Source organism: Bombus bifarius, unplaced genomic scaffold (genome assembly GCF_011952205.1).
Source record: "Bombus bifarius isolate JDL3187 unplaced genomic scaffold, Bbif_JDL3187 scf7180000008240, whole genome shotgun sequence".
NCBI lineage: Eukaryota > Metazoa > Arthropoda > Insecta > Hymenoptera > Apidae > Bombus > Bombus bifarius.
In genome coordinates this window covers 684,844-711,929 of record NW_022884534.1, presented here as the reverse complement: position 1 = coordinate 711,929, position 27,086 = coordinate 684,844, and the positions used below count along the sequence as shown (strand labels likewise).

Genomic DNA, 27,086 nt, shown 5'->3' with positions numbered 1-27,086 from the left:
GTGTACGTTCTTAAAAAATTTGGAAGTAAGGTGATTTGACTTTAAGTAATCCTTGTAAAGAGAATGAAAAAATGAATGAAAATGAAAAAAACGCGGAAAGAAATAAAATCAGGAGGCACTTCACAAAAACTCACTAATGATTACTCTTTTTTTTTGTTTACTTTTTCAAACACAGTAGGGGTAGAAAAACATAGCCGATTATTTATTTAACTATTATTTTTAAGCGCTAAAATTCGCATTTAAACTAGAATTAGGCTGTGATGGTTGTTGTTTTTCTTTTGTTTTTGCGAGTACGGTTCAAGTCGAATGGAGATAAGATAATTCTATATTGGACAAGAACCGGCAGTTAATCGGCGTGTAGATTTCTCGTAGAAAACGTTCGTAATTGTGTTTTCACTCTGGTAATTGGGCAGGAGAGAGCAAGAGCTCGTGTGCTTTTGTTGATGATGATGCAGCGCCACTCGAAGACATGGCCGATTGCTGTTGTTGATGCGCTGGTGATAAAAGTGAGGCGGTAGGTAATGTTCCAGCGGGTTGAGCTTCCGTTTTCCTCACTTTTTCTTTCTTGTCAGAAGTAACATGGCAAAACCGCCAGCGGCATTGACCGCAACTACATAGACAGAGGCAGAGCAGCACCCGAAATAGGCAACACAGTAAACCGGCGCACAGTAGTGAAGGACCCACCAGCCTCAATTCCGGACTGAGGAATCCTTTCTCTCCAGTGCCGACAAACGATATAACTAATCCGAGCGCTGTAGTTCCCAGCCCCGCATAAAGTACGGTATTCACTGCCGCACTAACTTCACCTCTGCGACGGTTTGCATTACTGCTTCCATCTTCTTCGTCATCTTCTCCACTGCTTCCATAGCAATAACTTGCGTCTCTTATCTAAAGATAAGAATATAGTATAGAACAATTGTCGTAACTTAAAAACTTTCTTTTTAAATTGTAACAAATGTTTGTTTACTCTGTTCCTTTTCATCCATCGTCGATGAGCCTCGCATTGCTTTGTCTTGTAGCCATCCCCACGGCAACCATGAGGCGACATAGGAGATAAAGGAAGGGGAGAAGGTCTGCTGCATCCCTGCCATGCTGCTTTGCCTGGTCCTCCGCCACACTGAAATTATTTTTTGTTCAAATATTACCTTTAAATAGTTGCTTAGTAGCTACAATAGAAATTATTCAACATTTCAGTGTCTATTCAATTTGGATATAACAAAATTGTGAATAATCTAATATATTAAATACTTTATAACATTTTCTTTAATCTATCATAAATTTATAAATTTATAGTATTGTACAAAATATAAATGTATATATAAATATAAAACTTAAGATCAATATGGTTGTGTAGTTTACATCTTTCTCTATCATTTAAAACATGTTCATCAAAACGAATATCTAGAATTTGCTATTATGTTATTGGATAAATTTAATTAATGATTTTTCCTCGTTACTCAGCACATAAATAATAAGATAAAAAACATGCATGCATGTACTAAATAGAACATAGAAAGATTTGTATAAATGGAACCAATTGAGATAAACGTTTTATACGTACATGTATCGTAGAACTTGTCTACACAAGTACACTGTAATCATTGCATTGTCTAATTGACAACAAAGAATTGATTAAATATAATTAGTGCCAGTTATCAACCTTTGGGCGTGGAGTATTGAGTAGTGCACATTGTAGGGTTACAATTTTTTGCACTATATTAGTCTAAAGACTAGTATCATAAATCCTGGTATATAGAAAATTCCTTCAAAATACTGTTTTGAGTTAAAAAATTACAGTCACAAATCATTTGTTGTTCTTGCTTTTAAATCATAGTTTAAGTTAGTATTTTAATAAAGAGTTCACATTAAGCAGATGTATTTAGCAATTGTACCTTTTAGATACAAACAAAAGTTGTGTATATAATAATATAGAAAACACTTATTTGTTCTATGATTAAGAGAAAGTAAAAGGGGAATAAACAACACTACAATATAAATTTGTTTTCTCAAAATGAGCTACACAAAGTCGATGCACATATGTATAGTTAGACAGAAAAGCGGCAGTTACCCTCTGATACCAATAGCTTACTGTTGATGATACATATTAAAATGACTTTAATACTTACCCCATAAACATATGATCGTGGGGGATATCGTGGAAGCGGTGGAATAAGTCTGGTGGCCAAGTTGGAGGGTAATTCTCTAAAGTTCACCACCTTACCCCCCCGTAACCGTTGCTTCTCCCTTCTAATCAATAAAGCAGCCTGCATTCCGCTCATTCATTTGCCTGTTTTATTGATCGTTAAGATCTCGACCGTCCTTCTCCTCCTCCTCTCTCTCCTTTCCACTTTTTTTATACACCGGTTACAACTTAAATTCTTCCCTTATCCTTTCCTTAACCAAAAAAAAAAACAAAAGAACCACACAAGTTTCTTCTCAAAGGTCTTCTAATTGTGGCTGGTACCAGACACTACAACTTACTCCTAACATCTCACAGTCTGCCTCCGGCATTAGGTGATGTCTGTATCCGCTGGTAGGAACCAGTAGGGACATGTTAATTACTAAAAATTACAATTGATGGATAACCAGCTGACGAACCTGGAGAGTCGCTCGAGGATGTGTGTGTTATCGCGAGGGATTTACATACGCCACCAGACAGCCGATCGATGGTGTATTTCCTAATTACAAGTAAACGTGTGCCAGCAAGAAAAGAGAAGGTGCAGAGTGCAACGAGGATTTATCAAATACTTGAACAAGGGTAGATTGCGTTATAAATACTGTGAGATAAAGGGTACCTATTAGCAAGAGCAACTATATAATATGTGTGATAGAGAAAGAAGAGAAAAAGTAGAGCTAAAAGTATAGATAGATAATGAAATCCTATAGAGCCAAATTTCAAGAATTTACCGCTAAACGAGATCTACCCACCTGTAGCTCCGAAGAAGATGGCGAGACTCGGAGATCGAGGATCGATGGTGGTGGAAATGGGAAGTTGTTGGATTTAGTCGGGTAAGTAACCGAACTTGGCGACTCAAGGGATAGCGGCGGTGGCGATATTGGAAATTGGATCGGAGAAACAGGTGCAACCTGCTGAGACTTCTCGACATGACGCCGTCGATCGATGCTCGGATGGAATGCAGATGACGGTGGTTGTGGTGGCTGTGATGTGGAAGATGGTGGAACAACGTGCGGACGAGCAAACTTGCTGGGGTGGTGGTGTTGGTGTTGGTGTTGGTGTTGATGTTGATGGTGGTAGTGGTGCTGAGAAGCTGGTATCGTCTTCAGTCGTGACGGGACCGTACCCTCGGCGACGCGTTTGTTTAGCTGCAACCGTTTCTGCTTCCTCCTATTCGCTATACTGGCGCCACCCGCAGCTGCGTACATCGCTTCGCGCCCCGATTGTACTCTTCCCGGTTTAACGCCTTCGGGCCAGGCGTTCTTTCTGTTACGATCTTAGATCCCTTTGCATCGTCTTCCTGTCTTTTTCGTCTGTAAACGCAAGAAACATGACGGACATCCGCCCGCTATTGGCGGCCGTCATATCCTATTTCTACCATTGATATTCTAGCGAGAAGCACATGAAAAGCGTCTTATTTACAGCGATATTTTACATTTCCTAGCGATATTTACATATGCATAATGCTGGAAATAGATAAGCTTCGTTTCGGAGCATACCAAATTTATGACTTGTCCTTATATCCATAAGCCGGCAAAAAAGTGTACAGAAGTCAGAAAAGTAAGAACGAAATAGTACAACACAATTTATATTGTTTTCCCGCCATTATATTGTACTCTTGATATACGTATACTATTAGAATTTCAGATAGAGGAGCGGAAAAGAAATGAAATTGACTTGTACTATTAGAACCACAAGTAAAGAACACCAATGTAAAATACAGAGTACTTATCCTATTCTTGGCTTATATTCTTCTGCTCGCAAAAAAGAGAATTGATAATATCAATAGATTAAAAGATTACAGATTATAGTTAAGAATTTATCATTTTTCGTTAAATAGAATAATCACGTAACTTGCAATTTATAGCACTTAGTTGTAAAATTTCATTCATTTTATTACCAAATTTGTTACTTATGTTTTATAAAGCATCACAAATTTTCGATTTGTCTTAAAATGAACTTTAATTCTGAAAACAAATAATAATAATATGCGTGAGTGATATATTTGCCAAATGTTATTTCCCTTTTAATATATCTTAGAAATTTACAATTAATTTGACTTATATAGTTATTGATAAGCTAGTAGATTAGTAACGTTAAGTTTCTGTATTGCGTACTATGTAAAGTTATCAGATAATTGCTTGAATGAGATAGATTTGAAGAATAAAGGAACTAGTTTAGTATAATATAATTACATCAATTTGATTACAAATCCTCTACACAAGGAAAGCACAAGTTAGAAAATATTCATTACTACACTCTCTATCGGTAATTAGTAAAGGTAATATGACATGCGATGTTTCATATATGTAGATATGTACACAAATAAGAAATAAGAAGTAGAGTCACATATGATGATGGCGGGACGTAAGAAAGAATTACTTTCCAAAAACAAAAAATAGTATAATCACGAATTTAAAAAATACTAAACGTGAATATAAAGATACGATACGATTATTAAATATATACAAAATTAAAGATTTTTAAGATATCAAAACTATCTACTTTTAACTTTACAAAAATCTATGAATATATTTATATTATTTCAACTAAAATATTAGAAGAAACAATGATTACTTTATACAAAAAAGAAATTACAAACATCTTGTCATATTTTGCACAGAGATTATATTACAATGAACAATCACATTGATTAATTCGAAATATCTTTATATACATTTTTACCTAGATTTGTTTTTTACCTCTAAGCTTTGAAAATATTCATATCGAACATTACGAAAATACTTCTGCGTTGGCATCTTTCCGTTTTGCTCCTTGACCTGTCAATGGGTCAAGTGGTTCCGTCACAAATGTAACAAATCGAAAAACCCTCTTCTTCCTCATCGTTTTTTATCGTGACATGTTCTAGTTTTCCCTTCTTCTAGTCCGCCCTTTGCCATTTCTCTCTTTTTTACCTCCTCTCTTCCCTCCCTCGTTTCATCGCGTTCATTTTAAGTGCCCTTCCGCTATCTATCTTTGTCTCTGTCGAACTTCTATCATTTTCAATCCCTTATCCTCTTTTTCCCTAATCTTTGTCAACTATCTTCGTCGTAAATAGTCAGCGATTACATAATAATATGACTAGACTGCGGATGTTTATACAAATTTATATTTTTATGAACGCGACAAAAGAAATAGAACCTATATAGAAATTTGGTACATCCGCTAAATATTATCTTGGGTATTTTATATATTTTTGCATATTATTATTACATATTGCACATTGTTCTTTAAATTATCCATAAATGCATAGATATCCGCAATCTAAATAAAGTATAGGAGATGTATAACCGAGAAAAATGTAAACAAATGTGTACGCCACATTATTTCTCGATATATTCAACATAAAAACAATACTAACTGCGACGGATAGCATCGCATGCTAAACATCGACTAAGCACCGAACGAGGCTGCAAATCAGGAATAGAAAAACGAGGATAATGAATTCTTGCGAAAAAGCAAGCAAACAAGCAAACGTAATTACCGCTATATGATCACATGTATCAATGAGAAGAAACTAATGTACATTACATGCAATGATGTTGTACGTGCGTGCACGAAGCAAGTAAAAAAGGGTACACAAAGCCGTGAAGAATTCCAGAAACAAAAATGTCGAAGGACCGATAGTACCCACAATGAGATACGAACTCGGCGATATATAAAATCGTCCTATTAAGTCCTATATATAGTTTCTAAAAAAAAAGAACACATATATGAAGCGCGTAAAAAAAATAAAAGGCTGGCTGGTGGCCGACGGGCACGTCACATTTATTATTTTCACTCTTTTCTTTTTTTTTCCCTTTCTTCTTAATTCACGTTAGGAGAAACGCGCATCGCATTAACAGAGGAGCGATTTTGTACAATAAAACGACGACCAAACGACGAAACAATGAAGGCTACATTTGTCTCTCTCTCTCTCTCCCTTTCTCTCTTTCTCCCTCTCTCACTCTCTCTCTCTCTCTCTCTCTCTCTCTCTCTCTCTCTCTGTCTCTCTCTCTCTCACTCTCCCTCTCAACAACACATATTATCTTTCTCAATCCTTCTTTTCTTTATTTTTCGTTCATTTTCGCATCGCTAGCAACTGCTGCAGCAACGTCGGCGGCGATTCGACGGCGGCGGCAGCAACAGCAATAGCAAAGCAGGCATCAAGTCAGCCAGCAACACCAAAAGGCTGCGCGTACCAACGACTCAGGGTAACCACTGCACCGTGTTCGACCTGCTTCTCTCTCTCTCTCTCTCTCTCTCTCCGTACGCCTTGGTTCGACTATGTGGGCGACATTTTCCTCGTGTTCGTGCTCTGTCTTTATTTTGGTTTTATATCACACACTGTATTTTTTCTTTTTTTCTTGTGTTTTCTTTATATTAATATATTTCTTTTATCCCTTTGGAGGATTGTTATAGGATTTTAAAGGGACACGGACGCACACGAAAGCACGGGCACAGGCACAGGGGGGTGGGGGCGAGAGGCGCGCGCGATGGGGACACGAATCCAGGACACGATCCCCGTGTATACACACGGTGCGTATCACTCGGTCGTCGCAATTAACGCAGCCTCCATCGTTACCCCGCACTTCGTGGACGCGCCCGTTCGTCGCGAGCAACCACTGACTGAGCACCGCGACCGACCGCGCGCGATTACTCCTTAGTCCTGCTCAGCAACCCCTTCCTCTATATCCATCTTCGCACGCGCGTTACGTCGCTCGATTATACAGGGTCTTTCAGGAACTCAGGGTTAAATTTCAAGAGATGTAGCACTGCCCAAACGAATAAATAATCTTAATAATATTGGATCCAAATATCTTTGGTTTCATTGGGAATTATGAGACGTCTTCAACCGTGAACCTGCATAAAAGAGTTCAGTGTCATATTGTTTTATCTACAACTACTACAATTTATCGAGTTAGGCTATGCTCACAGTGTTCTAACGAATGAAATATGTCGAAGTAATCAAATATGTATGTATATAGATTCTTACGTGTGTATACATTTCGGTCTTCAGATGTTCGTCGTTCGCTGTTATTATAATCTATATCTCGCACAGTAAGTAATATAATGCGATATGATAGTAACGATATCATTCAATATTCAGTAATAACAGAAGAATATACCTTCATACTTTATTATTATAGCATCCGTTTATGTGTAGCATTATTCTGCTTTTACATTATTTAAATTATAGTTCTATGAGAAAATTGCTTCAATGTGTGTTGAAATGAGCGGAGGTCATATTAAATATATATTATAGATTGGTGGAAACGACTTATAATTTTGAAACTAACGATACCTATGGATCCAGTAGACGTGTTTTTTAAAACGTATTCTTCCTTGTTTTAATGAGTACTGCATGTTCCTGAAACTTTCTGAAACGCCTTCCTATATATGCCTTTCGTTCAATTGTCTTTTTGAATATCTGTACTTACGAAAAGCTAGGATGCTTTCATGTGGGTTATATGTTTCATTAGGAAGTCACGATTAATTCTCTGTGAAAAGTATATATTTACGTATATGTGAATATATAGGTTAGTAGTTTCAAAGATGATTTGCTTTATCGCATGTAGACGTAATAACATTCGATTTTTCTGTATACAACTATACAGTAGTGGCCCGGTAACTGGCCAGAATTTTGCTTCGTTAACTGGCCGTCAGTATCCCCCCTCCCAGTTCTTGCACTGACGTGGTGCGAGTTCTGGAGTTATGTTTTGTTATGTAAAATAAATAGATGCGTCAGACATTTGTATCTCTCTTGTGGTTAAAGGAGAAAAGAAATATCCTGGAAATATACCTTTCCGGATAACTGACCTGATAAGCATGATCAGATTCATGCATGATCGACAGTAAAATATTAGTCTAGCTCGGTTCCTAGTCTTAAGTAAATAACAAAATCGAACTAAAGTAATCAGCTTCTCAGAAAACAATAATTTGTGCTTAGCAAGTAACATGGCGAATGTTTTTTTATCTTGCTGTAGAATCTTGTAGACAAGGTCCAATTTCGAAAATATGTACATATATGTATTACAGATACAGTCATGATACCAAATTATTATTTTAGAATAAATCGATTCTTGGTCGATATCGGAAAATTTAGCTATCTTTATATATCATAATTAAACTACGGATTATGTGAAATTTAAGGATGCAAAGTTTGCAGAATGCATGTATAATGATTAAAATTATAAAAAATATTCAAAATAAACCATGTATCATGATAATTAATCGGTGAAATAAATTATTTAGTTTTCATATTTTTTTAATTACGTTTACTGAAATATGGATTTGAACTAATATTGGATGTCATACTTGACAGTATTGTAACCAAACAGGACATATGAGTTGGATAATGCATTTCCAATCTGAAATACATCATACCACTGTGTCTTCAACCATGTGCCCTTATTTCACCCGCAATAGTATACTATATTCTATAAGATTGATTATTTATAACTTTTAAATAATATAAAATAGAACATTGAGACCGCAATGAGCAAGTACGGTTAAGAATGAAGATATTAAAATGAAACATCGCAATTGAACGTAGTTATCATTTCAATTCCTATAGATTGCGCAAGATATCCTAATGCGTTTGTGTTTCGTTCAAATGGCATTGAACGTGTACACATGCAACATGCATGTATAAAATCACATGCGGGGTGGAACCCCTTACTGATTCTAGGGCAACCAGCTTTCGCACTTACCCTCCCTTACACCCACTACCAGGTTACCTCGCCCTCTTGACTATCCCGAGTCGATATCCCGTGCTGCTTTTGACCTTTCACCTTTTTCGCGTTACCCTGATTCTGTGACCAAGGGACAACCTGCCTTATCGACTTGTAATGCTACTCGTTCATTTTATTCGCGATTCATTATACTTCATCCTTGATTAATTTTATTTTTATGTATGCATATATGAATTTTATACCTTGACTATATCTTTTTCTTTTTATATTTTTTCTGCAGTTTTTATTAGTTTTTTGGTGGAGAGAGGACGAATAAAGTATTTTTGTCATATTTTTAAACCATTTTTATTTAATATTAGGTGATAATTTAAGTCTTTAAAAAATGGTATTGCTTGTCGGTAATGTGAAAATAAATTCGACTTATTTATGGAATGTCAATTTTAAAACTATTCTTTGGGAGTTACTTAGGAGCTAACACAAAATTTTCGTATTGGTATTATTTATTTCAACATATTTAATACTATGTTTTTTAAGTTACAATAACCGAAGTTAGAGAGATTGAAATAGTACCAACAAATTTTTATCTTCGTTTTCTACCTCCAACTTTATGCTTCATATTTCGTTGTCCTTTACCTGCTTTCGGTTTCTTTACCCCCTTAGCTTTTGCTCCCTTTTTACCTTTTTTCTTGTCTTTGTTTACTTTAGCTGGCGTTGTTCTGCGAAATACATTCAATTACAATCTTTTCTATACTAATAAATCTTATAAAAAAAAATGTGAAAATTTACTTTGGTACAGAGAAATCTTCACGTAGAATCTTAGTGTTACTCTTCAGAATACTGTCTACCAGATTGGTATTGCGTTTCTTCTCTTCCTGTAAATTTTTGGGAATTTCTTCTGCTTTCCTTTTCATACCTGGAACTTGCTTGGCTATACCCTTGGCATCTTTTTCTTTTGGTAACCTATACAATATCGTAGGAATTTTATATAAATTTCATATAAATTTATATTAAATACATAACTATATTATGATTAATGTTTAAATGATACAATATGAAATATACCTATCTTGGAATTTGCCAAGAGATGCTGTTGATGTACGTGCAATAGTCATGGCTTGTGAAAGTTGTTGTGAATCAGGAAAATGTTCCCTAGTAGGAAGTCCTACCTTTGGAATTTTTATATTTTTTGCCTTGGCAATATTACGCAGTCTTTGTAATTCATTCTTAGACTTTCTTTCTTCTTTTGCTGTCTTTGCAGCTGCAAATGGATCTTCCATAGCTTTACCTTCATTATTAACTTCTACCAACCACTCCTTCTGTTCTATAGCTTTGTTACGTTTATAACCAAAAGTAGGTATCCATTTCTACAAAAATATTAAGATATGATAAATGCTTATATTAACAAATTAAAATTTATTTCAGAAGAGCATCTGTAACTTACCTGTAGTTCTTCATCCCATTTAAGTTTAGATTTGCCTTTTCGTTTAGTTTTGATACCTTTCTCTTTAGCAAATTGTTGCCATTTTGTCAAAGGTTTTGGTTTTGGAATTTGTCGAGCTCGTGGTAATACAAATTTCTGTTTGGGCAATTTTGCTACTATTACCTCATCAACACGTTCTATTGGAAGTTCCCATATTTTATTAATAACTACTTGCACGTTGTCCCTTGTTAAATTTTTCAGATATTGTTCAGTCTGTGATCTATAAAACATTAATTAATATATGCAGATCATACAAAAATAAAAATTATGGAAAGGCTTTGTAGGTTACTTTAACGCTTTTAGGTCCACAGTATTATAATCTAACGCTAAAAGAGTTCCCAAGTCTGTTTCAATTTCCACATCTTTATTTACTTCTGTGGATTTACGTGTATCTTTTTCCTGAGTGCTGTTTTCTAGAATTGAATTTACAACATCCATTCTGTCGGTTGTTCCTTTATTTTAAATTTTAAATGATCTACGGAAGAAAATTTTCAATTTTATCTTTATTTTAATCACAAATAGTTTTATTTTTTATTTATACTACATCTGTCACTATAAATATACAACAAAATACACGAAACAAAATATGAGAAGTTTTTCTTGTTGTGCACTTCTTTGCTTAAAGCATGTGCGTTAAAGGTTATGTTGACAGTAATGCAGTTTATTTCGATGCATTCGTAGTGGTGGTTTACTATCTTTAAAGCACGCAAAGTCTGTGACAGGAATCATACTTCCGGATATTTATCGAAATCAGAAGATAAATATTGTGTTAGTGAAACAATAGATTTTTTTTTATATTAAGATTTATATTTTAGTCGTTTTATCATATACAATACATTAATGTTTGTCCTCGCGGAATTAAAGGACACAGTTAGAATTCCACCATGGGAATTCAAACGAAAATTAAATGATGCTATTACAGATGAACTCAATAGAAAATTAGCTAACAAGGTAAAATTTCATAATTTCATTTAAATATTTGCAGCCAAATTTTACCAGTAGAATTAGATAGAATTATTAATTTATTTGTTTAAGGTTTATCTTGATGTTGGTCTTTGTATTGCTCTTCATGATATTACAAAAATTGAGGAATCATATATTTTTCCTGGGGATGGTGCATCGCATACCAAAGTAGTATTTCGTTTCATTGTGTTCCGTCCATTTATGGAAGAGATATTAATAGGGAAGATACGAAGCTGTAGTGTTGATGGTGTTCATGGTAATACTTAGAGCAATATTAATGTTTACTTCCATTTATGATTTATTTACCATAAACATACCACACATACCATTTATTTACCATAACATTGTTTACAGTAACATTAGGGTTTTTTGAAGATATTGTAATACCACCTAATAAATTGCAACATCCATCAAGGTTTGATCAAATAGAACAAGCATGGGTGTGGGAATATGATACAGGAGATGGTCAAAAGCATGACTTGTTTATGGATGCAGGTAAATCATTTTAAAAACTTTGATTGCTTCATGAAACAAGAATACATAAGGTAATAAAATTGTAAACTTTAGGAGAAATTATACGATTCAGGGTAATAAGTGAAACATTCACAGAAGCATTACCTACGGGACCAAATATGTCCGGGGAGACTGAGAAATCAGAAGCTAAAAATACATCTCCATATACCTTAGGAGTAGGTATTTATACTTTAAGTGTATGATTAAGATATTGATTATTAATCATATATAAATAATAATATATTGCGCATTGTACTGAAAAATAATGGTTATTTTATTTTTGTATTATAGGCTGCTATTGATGAGCCAGGACTTGGACTACTCACTTGGTGGGAAAATACCTAAGAGTACAAAAATAAGTTCAGATCAATAAATTTTTATTTCACAGCACATTCCATCATGTTACCATATATCACTCTTATAAGTTACATCCATGACTTGCGTCGCATGCGACCCGACCTCCGATAGAATTTCGACTGTGCGGATATATTTTATATATTTAGTTTTGATTGGTAACAGAATTATTAACCGCATATTTGTACAATATATACAAAGACGTTATGTGCTAAACATGTGGTAACACACAAAAAATAATTTCAGTTCGGTCAGAAATTGAGTTAATGCTAAAATGTTACGCAGAAGTTATTCGGTAGTACGAGTCTGAACATAAAAACGTTGCACTTATTGTGCAACGGCGGAGTAAAATTCTCTTTCAATACCTTACATGTTGACTTGGATCATTACTGACACTGATTCGTTTTAAATAACCGTCGAAATATAGTTAACAGTATTAAACACGTAAAATACGTTTTTTTTTTTTCTATATTGCGATATATCATTACATTTAATGAAAAAACATTGGGAACTTAGCTAGATGTAAGCCTTAAATGTAGGAAACATTAATTACATGACAGCAGAATATACATAGGTAAAATATAAGTTAAAAACTTTTTTTTTCTTCTAAATAGTACATACATGTGCAATGATCTTTAACGTTTTTTTTTCTCTTTTTTTCATTCGTTTATTTAGCAACACATCGTCGAGCAAATGAAAAACTCGCAGGATCGTGATGTCTCGTAAAATAAAAGTTCTCGTTAACACGTAACCGGAATGTTTTTCTGTACTCTTTTTTGGTTTCTTTTATCTTTTTGTTTTAATCACTTTATTACGATCGTAGCTTGCTTATTATACCTTTCTTTCTCTCAAAAAAAAGCAACGCGTCTAACGCGTTGATAATTACGCGCATCCTTAAAACGTTGAAGCAGGTTTAAACAACGCCCTAGACATATGTATATAGTCAAAGTAGAACAACATACGTATAATAAAAATTTATCACAGTTCTAACTGTTGAGTCTGTCGTGTCATTTCGTCGTACAATATCTACGTCTTTTTATATATCATTTTTTCATTTCTTTTCTTCGTTTTAACGAGAACCTACTATAATTAAACTGTCTCTTCGTTTGCTTCCTGTTTTCTGTTTTCTCTATTATCAAGCGGCGACGTATGAAACTCCATATAAGATATCAATTTATTGAGAGATGCATACTTTTCTGCATTTTCTTCTTTTTTTTCTTGCATTTCTTTTTTTTACATATTTTTTTCAAACGCGTTTCGACGAAAAATGCAAAAAAGGAAAAGGAAAGAACAAAACGAATCGAACCGCATATACGATCCGATAAGAAGTTGTAGCATCGGCGAGAAAGGAGTGCGATTCATACAGGAGCTCTGGTGTATTAAAAATGTCTACGCGCTATCTTAGTGTTAACATGTTTGCATGTTTTTAGGGCTAGTGTTTTTCTTTTTTTCTTCTTATATATCCTTTTTTTTTCATTTTTTATATCCTTTGTCGTTACAAGAGAGAACAATAATTTGCGGTACTGCTTGTGTATGGACGTCAATTGCTTCTTTCCTATCTGTATCCGCATCGTCTCCTCCTCTCGTAGTCAGTACTCTTGTTCGTTCTAAATATTGCTTTACGTGAAACATCTTTTTATGTTGTCGTCTCGTTCTATAGGAATTGAAACGTCTTCTGTGTGGAACGCAAAGGAATTTGCTGGAGCTGTTGCCCTGCTCCCAACGAAGCGTCATTTATTCGATGATTAGGCAGCGCGGTAGGTGTTCGCGCAAATAATCGAACAGCTCTTGAGACGTTCCTGGACAATTAGTTAACTCTAGCTCGTGTAAATGTCGAAGCTGAATCAAGCTCGATAATCCGCTACTTGTGAGCAATGGGCACCCTGTGAAAAATTTATGTTCTTTAACAGAAATGAATTTTTACTTTTCCTCCTTTGTGAAATAGTATAAATTATATAAAAAAGTTTATGTATACAAAGAGATCAATTTTTGAAAGATGATAACACCATTGATCAATGATTCAAATTTCTTAACTCCTTAATTCTTTCGAATACCTTTTTTCTCTTTGTGGAAGAATGTAAGATTCTTCATCAATAATTTATACATATTAGGTTATCCGGAAAGTTTCTTTCGTTCTATAAGGAAATAATAGACGCACAATGTTTTTCGTTTTATATTAGTTTATTGAATTATGCACGAACATAATAATAGAAATAGAATGAAATGAATCATACTTAATTCAATAAAATAATGTAAAACAGAAATTATTTTTCATCTATTATCGCCTTATGAAACGAAAGAAACTTTTCGGATAACCTAATAGAAATAGATAAATTTTTGAAAGGTAAATTTTAATGCTTTTTAATTGTTTGTGAAATATTATAAGACCATTGGTCAATTATTTATATATGAAAAAAGGGTAAATGTTTGGAAATAACATTTGTTCAATAATTGTTCATCTTTGAGAAAGGGGGGACGGTGAAGTTTATTCTTTAAATTTCGACGTGCAATGTAGGGGACATATAGTGCAGGCTTTAGGTTGATCTTACCTGCCACGGAGAGTACTTGTAAGGATTTCATGCCGCACAAGTGCTGAAGTCCAAAGTCTCTAAGTAGTATGCACCATCTCAAGAACAATGCGCTCAATGATCCCATTGTGGAAATGTAGCCCACGCCTATATCTGTGATATGCACACATCTACGCGAGATGAAGAAAGAAAAGTTTAACAAACTATTTGCTTCGACTCTTCTCTTAATATAAAGTTTTGTCATTTTGTCATTTTTTCGTTGCTTTTCGATTCATATTTTTCATGATATCGTTCTTTCCTAGAAACGAACCTTTATCCTTATATCTTAATCTAATTTCTAAATATAATTATTTATAATAATTATATCTAAATTATGGATTTATCATAGATTTATAGATTGAGAAATCTATAGCTGCAACACATTATTATTTCACTTTCTAAATTAAAGATTATATGATTACATAATTAGAAACTTCAAGATAATAAAGGAAGGATCTATAACGTCTATTCACGATGTCTTCGCCAAATTATTTAATAATTGTTTTCTGTTCATCATAGATTCGTTAACGTCTCCATTGAAGACAAATTGGCATGAAAACGAAGCCAAATCATTTGAGTCCAAGTTCGAAAACGACATACACTCCTATCCATAAATTATCGAACGTTTATTAGTACATATATTTAAGATAAAGACAAATGAATTTTGTAATTACAAAAATGAAGTTGACAAGTTTATAAGTCGTATGTATTGAAAGAAAATTCAATTATACTATGTTTTGAAGATATTATTAGAAATCTATTTTAATAAATATTATGTTTAGGATTAACAAGTGGCAGACGAATTATGGACAAGAGTGCTTAGTTGATAAAAGTAAAGGATATAGTGTGTTCTGCTGTATATTTAAAAAAATGTATCCTATAGTGTACTATTCGGAAAACAAGTTCTAGAAATTTTTATCCACATAAATCATTTGCAATTTGAAAATCAAGGTGTTTGGATGTGACTGTGAATATCATCAGTTAGAATTTCGCTATATCGCTTAGAACAACTGTATATTCTATATATATATATATATATATATATATATATATATATATATATATTATCTCCTACAGCCAGCCAATTTGTTGCTAGATTGTTAGTTCGTCTCCTTAGGCGTCTGAATGCATCGACGAGCGCTGATTCATGGACGTATTGCACAATAGTTGATCGTAAATAGAATGCTTGTTAACGCGTTTAGTATGTAGAACATGAATGGATCGTACGGATTCACCGCGGTGGGTCGCAGTGTCATTTAGCGCGATTTAAAAGAAGAGTTAAGAAAAAGGGAAGTATGCCTCTTCATTTTCGTCGGTTGCAGCTGAATGCCTCTTCTCTGAACTCATTGGAAACCAACGTTGCAATTTGTTTTCAACTGATTTACATTATTGAATATTTAATGTTTTGCTTCATATATTCTTTATCATCGTTCTTTGTACGAAACTTTAAAAAATGTTGGATCCCTTTTTATGTTAAGTCCTACAATAATTAAACAGTTCTCACCTGTCCAATGTGAGCTCCTCTAAGTGATTCAGATCACAAGCAATGTACTCTAGAGCCGCATCGGTGATTCTCGAGCACCAGCTCAGATCCAACGAACGAAGCCTGGATAAGTTTTCTGCTATCAATTCAACGCCATCATCCGTTACTTTACTGCATCCAGACAGCGACAGGACAGTCAGATTGGGCAAGGAATGTACTGGAAGATAAGACAGAAAATGAAGAGTATATTATACACTCTCTAAGATTCTTTTTTCTTTTTTTTTGTTTAATCTTTTTCATTAACTTATTACAGAGAAATACGAAACTACCATATAAATAACGACATCTGGTCGTTGTCCTCGAAGTAGCTACGTGTACTCACATAGAAGCATGAGTCTGAGCTGTTGCTGACAGCTTGAAAGCTAAATAAAGCGGTGTTCCTTAATTCTAAATTTATAATGGTCGGATGCGTGCACCACCTGACTTAATTTCACGGTATCGTCATCAAGAATTATTTCTACCTGGATCCTAGCAAAACGATTTTGCAACTGTCCCGCTTTACGCGACGTTAACGTCTTGAGTTATGTTGGAGTATTTTTTACTATACATATACAACGAGGACACCACTATAATAACTAACATGATAACTCATAGACTAATTAGTACCTATTCTTATTATATTCAACCACGTTATAATATCAGACACCACGAGTGTCTTTAGTGGAAGACAATTTGTCATTTTATCACAGCAGTGAACATTACTCAACGTTTTATTGTTATATATGTCAATTTTTCAATTTTTATTTTTTGTCATACTATAGTAAAACATAAATAACTAAAAGTGTGGATACTATATTCAAAAATAACTTTTCGTGATATGACGCTCTTTCATGTTATATTGATTTTGTATTACTAAACACTCCAAATGAATATTTGCTCCAATTTTTATTTAAATCTATGTCTTATGCTTTAATCGAAAGACATACGAAATGTCTTATTCGAAACAAAATACGAATAACATCGCAACGCAAGATTTCAAAATAAAGGCTCCTTACCAATATTGACTACACCATGATTAGTGAGTTCCCAGCAGGATTGCAGCCTGAGGATACTAAGGGAGCTACTTTGAGTGGCGTGGAAATATCCAAGAGCGGCATCGGTTACATGGTAAGCCTGCAACGAGAACTCGTAGAGACTCGGCAGCAATTGAGCGACAGCACCGACAGCTTCATCGGCCACATTAATACAATCCGACAAGGAGAGCGATACTATTCTAGGTGTTAAGCAAGTCCACAGGCCGGCTTCCGTTATCTCGTTGCAACCAGCTAATTCCAGCTCGAACAACGCCTAAAAATATAAAAACATTAGAGAATACTTCTACTCCCCCTTTCCTTAATATCTACTCATTAATTTACTCTGTATCAAATAAATGAGCGATATAAAGAAGAAAAGAAAAGAAAATAGTAGCTTGTTTGAGAGCTTTGAAAACAAGAATGAAGTCTGTAGTAGTTCATTTATTTAATCAACAAGATATGCATGATCAACATTTTGAAAACAATTGATTTAAATGTCTATATTTGGATTGCACAGAATGTTTCAAATATTTTTGACTGTAGAAGTTGGAGAAAAATGACCTTGAAAGAAAGTTCATCCCCAACGTACTTTTTATTAAAATTTACTTAACCTTTTTCATTATCAGTTTTTAATATAGCATAAACGAGACATTTAGAATAAAAAAGGCTTATTTCTGAAAGAAAAATTCAATTAATTCTTACGTATTATACACCAATAAAAATCTGCTGTAACTTTAATCTGCAATCAAAAGGTAATAATGCTAATTTTTTAAGTGAAATATTTATGGTCTTTAAATTTAATGGTTGTTTTGTATTAAGGAAAGTTACATGTATGTATATACCTGTAGATGATCTAAGAGAGCTTCAAGCCCCCTGTCAGTAACGGCGCAACATCTAAGCGATAACGAATGAATATTTCTCTGCGCTAATGGGAATCCGTGCGTCAGTTCCGGGATATCCTCATCCGATGCGCCGAGAAGAACCAACGAATGAAAGCCTCTTCTAACTAAGGAGGCGTAGAGCCGTGTGCGTGAACTAGGAGGCATGGCACGCACCTCACGACACCTCACCACGGGCACTAAACCTGCCCAGAGTCGAGGTCGCGCATAAAGTATATCTCGCCATCTTAAGCACACCTGTAAATCACCGAATCGTTACATTTTTGTATATTTTTAGAAATATAAAGCTTCAGGAATAGAACATTTTAAAAATATAAAATATATCAAAGATGCAAAATTTTAAGAAATGTACATCAATTGAAAAATTCACGGGTACTCGATTCGCCATGGAATAAATTAAGAATCATGGAAGTGGAATCTCAATGTTGTTAGATTTTCCGTTTTATTTTTAGGTGTGCAAGTTATTCTAGAAAACCTTTGCCAGGATGATTTTATATGTTTGTGACAACTGCTTAATAAAATATTTATGAATGCGCACGCAGTGCTTCCATTTTTAATCGAGGTACGCTGGCAAAGTCTACGTAGAACCCTGTGGGACGGACATCCTGGAATAGACGTCTTATATAAAAACTGCATCAAGATTGAATCAATATTAATATACTGTTCAAAGAAGATGGGATAACGTTTGTTTAAATCTTAAACAGTATTGTTAAGAGACTTTTCCTTTCATCCTATCATGTTAGAGCGTCTAAGTAACTAGATAAGTTGTATTATGTATTTATAGATTTATATATGCTTATTGTTCTGTTCTAAGCAGATGGGACAATCAATATTTACTGTTCCAAGGAGAATAGAATGATGCTTTAATTTTATGACATGAACTCTTAACTGGTATCGTGAAGTTATAAGCGATCCTCTCAACAGTTGGAACTTAGTTGTTCCAATTAAGTTACTTAATTCTAAAATACTTTATGCTTTTTAAAACACGAAATGGATTTAAATACCCTAAAATTAAATAATCTATCGAATTAAAATTTAACAATTTAATTTAATAGATTATCTAAACCAATATTAGAACCAGAACCAGATGACAGTTAAGAACCTTGTATAAGATATATGCAAGATCGTATATCAGTCTAATCTCCCGTGAAAGATCATTCGACCAGTATGAAAAGGCTTCTAATACTATTATTTATAATTGAACAGCGTTTCCAAACATAAATCAGTAAATCAGCCCGAGTCCACGACGTATGCATATACACAAGTCGATAGCCAAGAAGTTTGACGTCCGTTGCTAAACAAATATGTCATTTAACAAAGCATCACGCAACAAGACTTTCCTTAATCACAAGTGATTTATTTTACGACCAAGAAGAATCATCTTGCACGACCGTGAAAAGATTATTATCTAATCCACATCGTCAATCTTTACTATCTTTAATTCCACGGCGAATCAATGCCAAGAATTGAGGATTGAGCGCATTCTACTTTTCCAATAAAATTACAAGCTTCGACAATATATAGAATGCAGCCAAAAGTATTATGGAAACGATATTATACAAGAGGATTCCGTATGCAAAATTAAATTAGTAGTATCAAGTGAAATTTTTTCATCCGAGAATTAATTTTAAGCTCAACAGACACTATAATACCCATTACTTTTCTATACAAAATCTGCATGACTTTTACGAGTAGTTAGATTCAAGAAAGTACAGTGGATAGTTTCATTAACAATACTTCATTTCGTCAATAATAGTAAAATAAAATTTTAACAGTTAACGATCTACTTATCTGAGCCTAAACTCACATTATTTGAACTAAGTATCATAAGTGGCAGAAAAATCAGCAAACTTCTACTATACAAATCCTCCCTATAAACTATATCGTACGTAATAAATCCTCAAAATCTTCAATACTGTTCCTTCAACGAAAAGCTGTTATTCTACGTTTTTGATGTACTTTCGCATAGGGAATCACTTTCTGTCCTATGTATGTCATACAGTATTTTATACAATCCTCTTAACTGCTCCCAAACAAAACAGATAGGAAAGAAGATAACAAAGTATGTATCAGGTATTCAGTACAAGCGCCATTCTTCTTTGATTGTATATTCTAGTGTAATTCTTTCAACCGAACTTATCTTACTTCTCACTGAGGACGGAACATGTTAACACGTTAAAAAAAGAAAAAACAAAGATGAGTGCAACTCTGTTGCAAGTTAGATTAATAACGATCGTTTAATCGCTGGCACCTGAGCCAAAATCCTCCTCTCGATGGCGGTGAAGTAGAGGAAGAATTTACTGAGGAAATGATCGTCTTGCATCAGCTGATCCCACGTGGTGGGCGCGACGTATCCGCCCGTTCCACCGCTCGCCAACGGCACATTCTTCCCTCGATTTCTCGATATCCTTGCTCTGCTCGGTGTACCGACGTTGCTCAGGCTCTTGTTGTTCACCGAAGGCATGTTGCTTATCGACGTTGGCACGCTCCTGCTTGGCTTTTCCGGGGTTGCGTTCGCATTATTCGCGCTCTGCAAATTCGTGTACGGAACACCGCCGCTCCCGCAGAACACGTGCGTAACGCGTTCCATGACGCTCGCCTTTCCCCCACCTGAAACATTCCCATGGTTTATTTAAACATCATCCTTTGTTTCAATTACCAATTGATGCCTAATACGTTTCAATAGAGATTGTTTAATATTCAAAACAATAATTGTATTTCTTTTATCATCAGATTTAGGATTAACTTCTTTTCATTTATGTTATGTATTACATGTATTAATTATATAAATAATATTTTATGTATTATATATTCTGACTTCTATACTTCTGACTTCTATAATGCTTTGTCAACTAACATTTTTAAATTTTGTCAATATTAAAGATAAATAACAAGATTTGGGAAATAAATATAATAGAGAGTAGAGAATCTATTGAAATGTTTTATCCTGAGAGTCCTAAAATGGTTTTTGCATCCAATATTATTATACAATAATCCATTTGGATCAAACAGGCGATTAAATGGGATGATTAAGAATGTCAAGGAGTTAAATAATTTATGAATTACTTATATGAATTATTATATAATTAATTTATGAATGCTTGATGACTACTAAAACTTTTATGAATGTATTATCATAGTCGTTTGGAACAGTGTAGAGGAAATATCGGCTCAATAAAGCTGAAAGTTGTTAGGTTTCAGAAGACTCCTCCATGTTAAAGGCTTTCGTAAATTCCTTTAAAGAAATATTTACTTTCTCGATTATAAACACTCATAATCGAACATCTGTATATGAAACATTCGTTTGCAGAAACAGATCTATGTTGTTCATGAATTTAAATATTCACGATGTTTGCCTGTAAAGTCAAATTTAGGATGAACTATCCTTTCAATGATCATTGATTTACAGAGATCTCCACGAAAATATTTTAAATTTATCAATTTGAATAAATCATAATCACCTCTGTCAAATATATTACAAAAGAATTCAAAATAATTCTTTTCTTCCATTGAAAAAAATTGACATCATATTATCAACAATACAAAGGTGTTCCTTGTCTAAAAAAGGATTCCGTATCGATGTTTATAGAAATAATCTAAAACATAAGCTTCTTCCAATGACCAAATAGTTCTTCGATTATTCAAGTAATATTTTTAAAACAATCTATAAGTTGAAATAAACTACAATTATCTACATTAAATAATCTGTCATAAAATAGCATTTATATACAAAAGAATTCCTTTTTTCTATCATAAAAATATTACAAATATTATGTGTAGACAAAGGTGTTTAAAACAAGTTTCTATATCCAATATAATTTTTAAAGATCCGTGCTTGTAATGAGGATTGAAGATCATGTCTTTAAAGGCTTTTCTGTAAAGGTAAACTTGCTGCGAAGATGCGGTAAGTTATTTTCGTTTTATTTTCGAACTGTATGTCCCATTTGGCTCCGGGTACATCTCTATTTCCTGTCTCTATCTCTCTATCACATGGCAAGCATTTTTTCCCCGCGAATTGTGCCCACCTACGATTAACACGTTGATTGCTACGGTGATGGTCGCAGTTGGTATACTACGGATTTATATGTAAATTCATGGTTTTATATGTATAATAAAAGAAATGGAACTTTAGCAAAAAATTATTTTACCTGCTAAATAATATAGAGACTCTTGTACTTTGGATATTTCATACATTTTTGTAAATTATTCACGTTCTGTGCATTATTGCATTTTAAAATTTCTCATAATTGCGTAAAAATCCGCAGTCTAGTCATCCGTGAACCACGTTACTAAATTCTTTAAAATAAGTGGTACAAGATAAATCTTATAGGTTAACAAATGTTCAACAATATGGATGATTTAAATACTGTAATCAGAAAAGAATGTGCGAATATAATATAATTTTCTATTGTCGTGTATCGAAATATTGTAATTAATATAAAAATTAAATGTTATGTTGCAGCATATTTCAATCTATTACGGCTTCCAGAGAAAAATATATAAACTTTATGTGGCAGTTAACGCGTTAAAGTACAATTCTGCTCTCTTATCCAACTTATTTATCAAGCAACAATAACGTATCTCGCATCACATCTATTCTATCGCGAGATGTAGCTCGATCGATAAGTTTATCGAACGATAGTTTCGCCGGTATTCGCAATCGAAAGAATGTATCGAATGGATTGTTGAAAAATGTTTCCGATTCGAATAAAATTCGTTGCAGCGTGACAAAAATTTTCTATACGCCACGACACTTCAAATTTATAGCCAGTATTGATCAGTTCCACGTGTAAGTAAATAGAGATTCCCTACTGCAGAAATCTTTATTGAGAACACGAAAATATGGAGATTTTTAAATACTTACTGGTCTAATTGTCTTTAATGTAATAATTTGTTTTTCAGATGGCGAATTAACAAGATGCAATTCTCTATGTTAAATTCAAACATAAAAGAAATTTTATATTTATGAAATGAATATCATTTGAACCAAAGAAGTTTGAAATCATATTAATACGATAATTTTATGATATAATGGCAGATAACTATGTATCTATATGGAATTACAATAATTTTATATTAATTTAGAAAAACAAGAAAAGCTCTATAAAATTTCTAATCTTAACGATCTTAGAGTAATTCCTTCACATTCATATAATATAATTTATAATAATCTAAACTTCGTAGATAATCAAAATAAAAAATAGAGAATCGAATGAAGTTCATCATCTAATCCTAGTTTATTTTCTTGCAGCATCTAAATTTCATGAAAAAGATTAAGAAGATGGTTTTGGGTTTTTGTTCGAAGAAACAAAGACGATCATGCGATGATACAGTAACGAATGATTAATTGTTTGAGAGGAGGGGTTTGGCTGATCTGCCACAATTTTATCAGTCGTGCAGGGGCTCTGGCGGCAATCCAGCCGCCACGGTGATTACCTATTTTACGCGTTAAAATAAATCTCTTGCTCTGTCGCGACTTCTCGGCCGTATGAAAACCGGCATGCGTACGCTGCCTTTTGTCTCCCGGATTCCCATTCAAGCAAACCCGATGCTCGGGCTCTCGTGTTCGTCAGACACGACAAATCGTCGATTCACCGATATTTCCGGTCCGTGAATCGTCGACCTAGTCATGTCAATCGATACGATGTTCTCGTGCTAACAATTAACCACAATTAACAACGGTTGAAATAAATTCAGGTGTCACGTTCAAAACATACAATGCCTGATCATTTATGACTGCATTATTATTGCCTCTACAGTAGCGCACGAAATCAAACGAATTGAGCAGATATCTATGGAAACTTTTTATGGGTATGTTATATGTTATACGAAACATTTTGAAATGTCATTAGTATTGTAACAAGGCGTGATTATGACAATTGTATTGATAAAGTTTGATTAACAAATTAGCAAGTGTATATGGATGCTACAAGATATTTAATGTAAATATGTATTTCACAGAGATTGCAAAACTATTTAAACAGTTAAGTATTCATTATATTAATAAACCATGATATTCAGTGCAGTCATCTTAACCTCTTCTATATATCTTTATATGTCTTGTATATATCTTATATACTTTTATATTATTTATATAATAGTTTATTTTTTAATTAAAAGTATATTATAAATATACTTTTTGCACAATATAATACACTACATACACAGTACGTATATACCTAGAATGTTTCATTATTAACTAGCCATTATTAATTTCAACAGTTTTTGGAAATTGGTATTAAATGTATATCTAAGATAAACAAATGTATCAGATATCCGTATCCTACTAGAACTCAATAGAAAAGACTAATACTCGAGAGTAATACTTCTTAGAAATATACTTCTGTTAGTAAATGAAATTATATTAGTATGACTATAGTTGAGATGATTAACATTCATATACGAACGATAGGAAACCAGGATAAGTTACAGTTAAATACATATTTCAGCTGACAATGGTCCAACATCTTTGCCATATTTTTCAACGATACACGAAGCCTAACAACGTCTTATTAAAACTTAAGCTCTAGTTTTAGATACTAGATATTAGATATAAGTATCATAAAGTTAACCTCTAAATGAGATTCAAAATTAAACCTCAAGTCATCCATAAAAAGTACATAAAAGATATAACGTTGTAAAGGTATAAGTTACATTGAAAAGATTGTATGTATGTATATCTTTCCCAGATTTTCAAGCAAATGGAAAATAGAATGCAAGGTAAAAGATTACGAGATGGCTAAGTACTACGTTTCCACGTGCATGAGGACGAATGCTATCGATTCCATTGCAGTTCAGATTGCGACTAAAACCACTTGGTGGCCGCTTTAACGAACGTTCCGGAGGAAGATCGTCGGGACAGCACCGAGCATACGATGCACCGGGTAATGTTGTACAACGCAGAATTAAGAAACATTGACCAAGGAGCGGTTCGGGGTTGCGGTTTAACAGAAATCAATTGGTATTTGTGATTACGCAATAATGGCTGGCCAAATTCGTCGATCGCCCCGCTTCGGCGACTGTTTAAGATTCCAGCACGATGAAACAATGAATAAAAAGGACAGGAAGAGAAAGAAAATTAATTGGTAATAACATCCTGTCGAAGCTCTCTTTAAAAGAATCGATGATTATGAGTTATATGTTTAAGTTAGGTCGAAGCTAGACAATTCCAAATTAGGTATCGATTTAAAATTATTCTCGAACCATTCACATGAAGGATAAAATAAGTTACAAGGTGCTTGAAATAATTAGAGGATCGTCCTTACTCGAATGAATTTATTGCTCAGCAAGTTATTCAATAGCTTGAAGGCTTGGTAAATACCATATTGAATTGTGTATTTAGTAGAAACGTTAATAATTTTCAAAATAAAAGATACAGAACGTTAATAATTTTAAAGATGAAAATCACAAAAGAATGTTTTTGATCGTATTTCTCATTTCTTGATAATGTATTAAAAATTCATATATTTCAACGTTAACAAATACTTTTAAGAATTTCAGATCGAAAAAAAATCGCATTTGAATACTCGGTAATTCCTTAATCTCTTCGATCAGTCCATTTTTCCAAATTCCTTAAATACATATGCGAGGTATGATTCCTCTAATATCTTCAAGTCCTATATCGTACTACAAGAAAAAAAAATAATGTTAATTAATTCACCAACCATGATGTTTAGACGCTCTTAGCCCCAGACCGTTGATTCTTTTGGTCAACTCGGCGCTGGCTCTTTCGACGACCCCCTGCGCTGATATCGAAGACATCTCTCAAGAAGCGGAGGCGCACTCCCTTTGCTCAGCCACGACTTGTAGTCAAGACAAGTAGGGACGCGTGTGACCGTGGTTGCAACGTTTCATATTCGACAGCCACGGAAACAAAACTCAATCTTCGAGTTTTACACGGTTCCTCTACCACTCTCTTGTTTTTTCCTGCGTTTCGGTTCTTCTTTTTGCGCTTGCAACGTCCAGCTGCTTTCACGACAATAACGGGTTCCTCCAGCACATAAGGTCAATCGTTAATTCCATGAAAGTTGTTCGATCATAACGTTCAACAGCTTTCTAAATTTATCAGGTGTATCAGCGCGCGTAGCCAAGGAGAACGAAACGCAACCCTTCGAGATAGCTCGTCGCATGCGGCGAATCGATGACGGAACGTTTTGCTGGAAAGATCTATTTTAATCGACAGCTCGTGACAGTCGCGTGAACCGTTTGACGAAAGATTTATATGTCACAAAAACGAAAGGGGACGATAGTTCAGAACGAAGAAAAAGAAGTGGAAAAGATAGATAATGACGAAGATACGTTACGATATGATATAAGTATACGTTCGATGACTAATATTCTTCGTATAAAACGAACAAAATATCACGTTCGTTAATCACGATTCGAGTTTATGTAATAAACTTGACCACTTCACTAAAAAGTGTACAAATGATGGAATGCCTCTTCAACACTAGCTGTCGAATCGATAAGCATCATCGGCACAGACATTTCTATCGACGATGATCTGGTTTATTCGCGTCTAATACATCCCCACAATAGTTGTCGAAATAATTGAACGCGCCACTATATCCGTTTCCCGTTCGTAGAGCACGATGTGGACTATGCACACAGCCTTTACACCGCGGTACTTCTCTTTCTTTCCTTCTCTGTTTATGTACCAGTCATGATACCGAGCGAAAAACAAAGTTAGAAGGTGGAGCTGCTGCAACGAGCACGGTACATGGGGGTGGTTTGTGCGAGACTGAATCGATATTCGCGCTGAACTTGTCCGGCTGCCCCCCACTCGAGCCGCACGAGACCGTGTGGTTTCCAGGCGCGAACCAACCTTTTACGCCTGACAAACAGTGAACCAACGTACTTATCGGGTCGCCTGAAACTATGCAAACCAGTCGACGATCCGAGATG

General features: G+C 34.3%; 4 protein-coding genes and 1 long non-coding RNA gene across 6 annotated transcripts; 2 read left to right on the top strand and 3 right to left on the bottom strand.

Moving 5' to 3' along the window:
• Positions 1-146: 146 nt before the first annotated feature.
• LOC117211711 lies at positions 147-6,830 on the bottom strand. 2 transcript variants are annotated; one of them, XM_033455892.1, is made up of 4 exons: positions 6,358-6,830; positions 2,929-3,489; positions 968-1,117; positions 147-888 (listed from the first exon to the last, which is right to left on the bottom strand). In XM_033455892.1, exons 2-4 carry the CDS (start codon positions 3,382-3,384, stop codon positions 394-396), a joined length of 1,101 nt encoding a protein of 366 aa, XP_033311783.1. In that variant the 5' UTR covers positions 3,385-3,489; positions 6,358-6,830; the 3' UTR covers positions 147-393. The 2 variants fall into 2 exon arrangements, with proteins under 2 accessions (XP_033311783.1, XP_033311782.1); XM_033455891.1 differs by lacking the exon at positions 6,358-6,830 and having other exon boundaries at positions 2,929-3,948.
• LOC117211716 lies at positions 6,828-7,537 on the top strand. Its single transcript, XR_004488307.1, has 2 exons — positions 6,828-7,216; positions 7,422-7,537. It is a non-coding gene; the product is annotated as an uncharacterized LOC117211716 (long non-coding RNA).
• A 1,795-nt stretch (positions 7,538-9,332) lies between these two features.
• On the bottom strand, positions 9,333-10,785 carry LOC117211712 (ribosome biogenesis regulatory protein homolog). Its single transcript, XM_033455893.1, has 5 exons — positions 10,620-10,785; positions 10,292-10,550; positions 9,913-10,214; positions 9,637-9,810; positions 9,333-9,566 (listed from the first exon to the last, which is right to left on the bottom strand). Exons 1-5 carry the CDS (start codon positions 10,766-10,768, stop codon positions 9,431-9,433), a joined length of 1,020 nt encoding a protein of 339 aa, XP_033311784.1. The 5' UTR covers positions 10,769-10,785; the 3' UTR covers positions 9,333-9,430.
• Positions 10,786-10,843: 58 nt separating this feature from the next.
• Positions 10,844-12,461, top strand: LOC117211714 (DNA-directed RNA polymerase III subunit RPC8). Its single transcript, XM_033455895.1, has 5 exons — positions 10,844-11,281; positions 11,366-11,549; positions 11,648-11,788; positions 11,861-11,982; positions 12,098-12,461. The coding sequence occupies exons 1-5, from the start codon at positions 11,171-11,173 to the stop codon at positions 12,149-12,151; spliced, it is 612 nt and encodes a 203-aa protein (XP_033311786.1). The 5' UTR covers positions 10,844-11,170; the 3' UTR covers positions 12,152-12,461.
• A 293-nt stretch (positions 12,462-12,754) lies between these two features.
• On the bottom strand, positions 12,755-26,947 carry LOC117211709 (F-box/LRR-repeat protein 16). Its single transcript, XM_033455886.1, has 7 exons — positions 25,847-26,947; positions 20,434-20,792; positions 18,126-18,419; positions 17,266-17,557; positions 16,232-16,427; positions 14,710-14,858; positions 12,755-14,043 (listed from the first exon to the last, which is right to left on the bottom strand). The coding sequence occupies exons 1-7, from the start codon at positions 25,941-25,943 to the stop codon at positions 13,895-13,897; spliced, it is 1,536 nt and encodes a 511-aa protein (XP_033311777.1). The 5' UTR covers positions 25,944-26,947; the 3' UTR covers positions 12,755-13,894.
• Between the last annotated feature and the right edge of the window lie 139 nt (positions 26,948-27,086).

What these genes read in the sequence shown, in the direction of transcription:
- LOC117211712 (XM_033455893.1), bottom strand. Translation starts at nt 10,768, where the DNA reads ATGGATGTTGTAAATTCAATTCTAGAAAACAGCACTCAGGAAAAAGAT. An exon ending in AATGGGATGAAGAACTACAG is followed by an intron (nt 10,215 to 10,291) that starts GTAAGTTACAGA and finishes ATATTTTTGTAG; the next exon opens with AAATGGATACCTACTTTTGG. An exon ending in CTTGGCAAATTCCAAGATAG is followed by an intron (nt 9,811 to 9,912) that starts GTATATTTCATA and finishes GATATTGTATAG; the next exon opens with GTTACCAAAAGAAAAAGATG.
- LOC117211711 (XM_033455892.1), bottom strand. Translation starts at nt 3,384, where the DNA reads ATGTACGCAGCTGCGGGTGGCGCCAGTATAGCGAATAGGAGGAAGCAG. An exon ending in CATCTTCTTCGGAGCTACAG is followed by an intron (nt 1,118 to 2,928) that starts GTGGGTAGATCT and finishes AAATAATTTCAG; the next exon opens with TGTGGCGGAGGACCAGGCAA. An exon ending in GATGGATGAAAAGGAACAGA is followed by an intron (nt 889 to 967) that starts GTAAACAAACAT and finishes TCTTATCTTTAG; the next exon opens with ATAAGAGACGCAAGTTATTG.
- LOC117211709 (XM_033455886.1), bottom strand. Translation starts at nt 25,943, where the DNA reads ATGTCTTCGATATCAGCGCAGGGGGTCGTCGAAAGAGCCAGCGCCGAG. An exon ending in AAGAGCGTCTAAACATCATG is followed by an intron (nt 20,793 to 25,846) that starts GTTGGTGAATTA and finishes GGAATGTTTCAG; the next exon opens with GTGGGGGAAAGGCGAGCGTC. An exon ending in GAGGAGCTCACATTGGACAG is followed by an intron (nt 14,859 to 16,231) that starts GTGAGAACTGTT and finishes CATCTCGCGTAG; the next exon opens with ATGTGTGCATATCACAGATA.
- LOC117211714 (XM_033455895.1), top strand. Translation starts at nt 11,171, where the DNA reads ATGTTTGTCCTCGCGGAATTAAAGGACACAGTTAGAATTCCACCATGG. An exon ending in TAGTGTTGATGGTGTTCATG is followed by an intron (nt 11,550 to 11,647) that starts GTAATACTTAGA and finishes CATTGTTTACAG; the next exon opens with TAACATTAGGGTTTTTTGAA. An exon ending in CATCTCCATATACCTTAGGA is followed by an intron (nt 11,983 to 12,097) that starts GTAGGTATTTAT and finishes TTTGTATTATAG; the next exon opens with GCTGCTATTGATGAGCCAGG.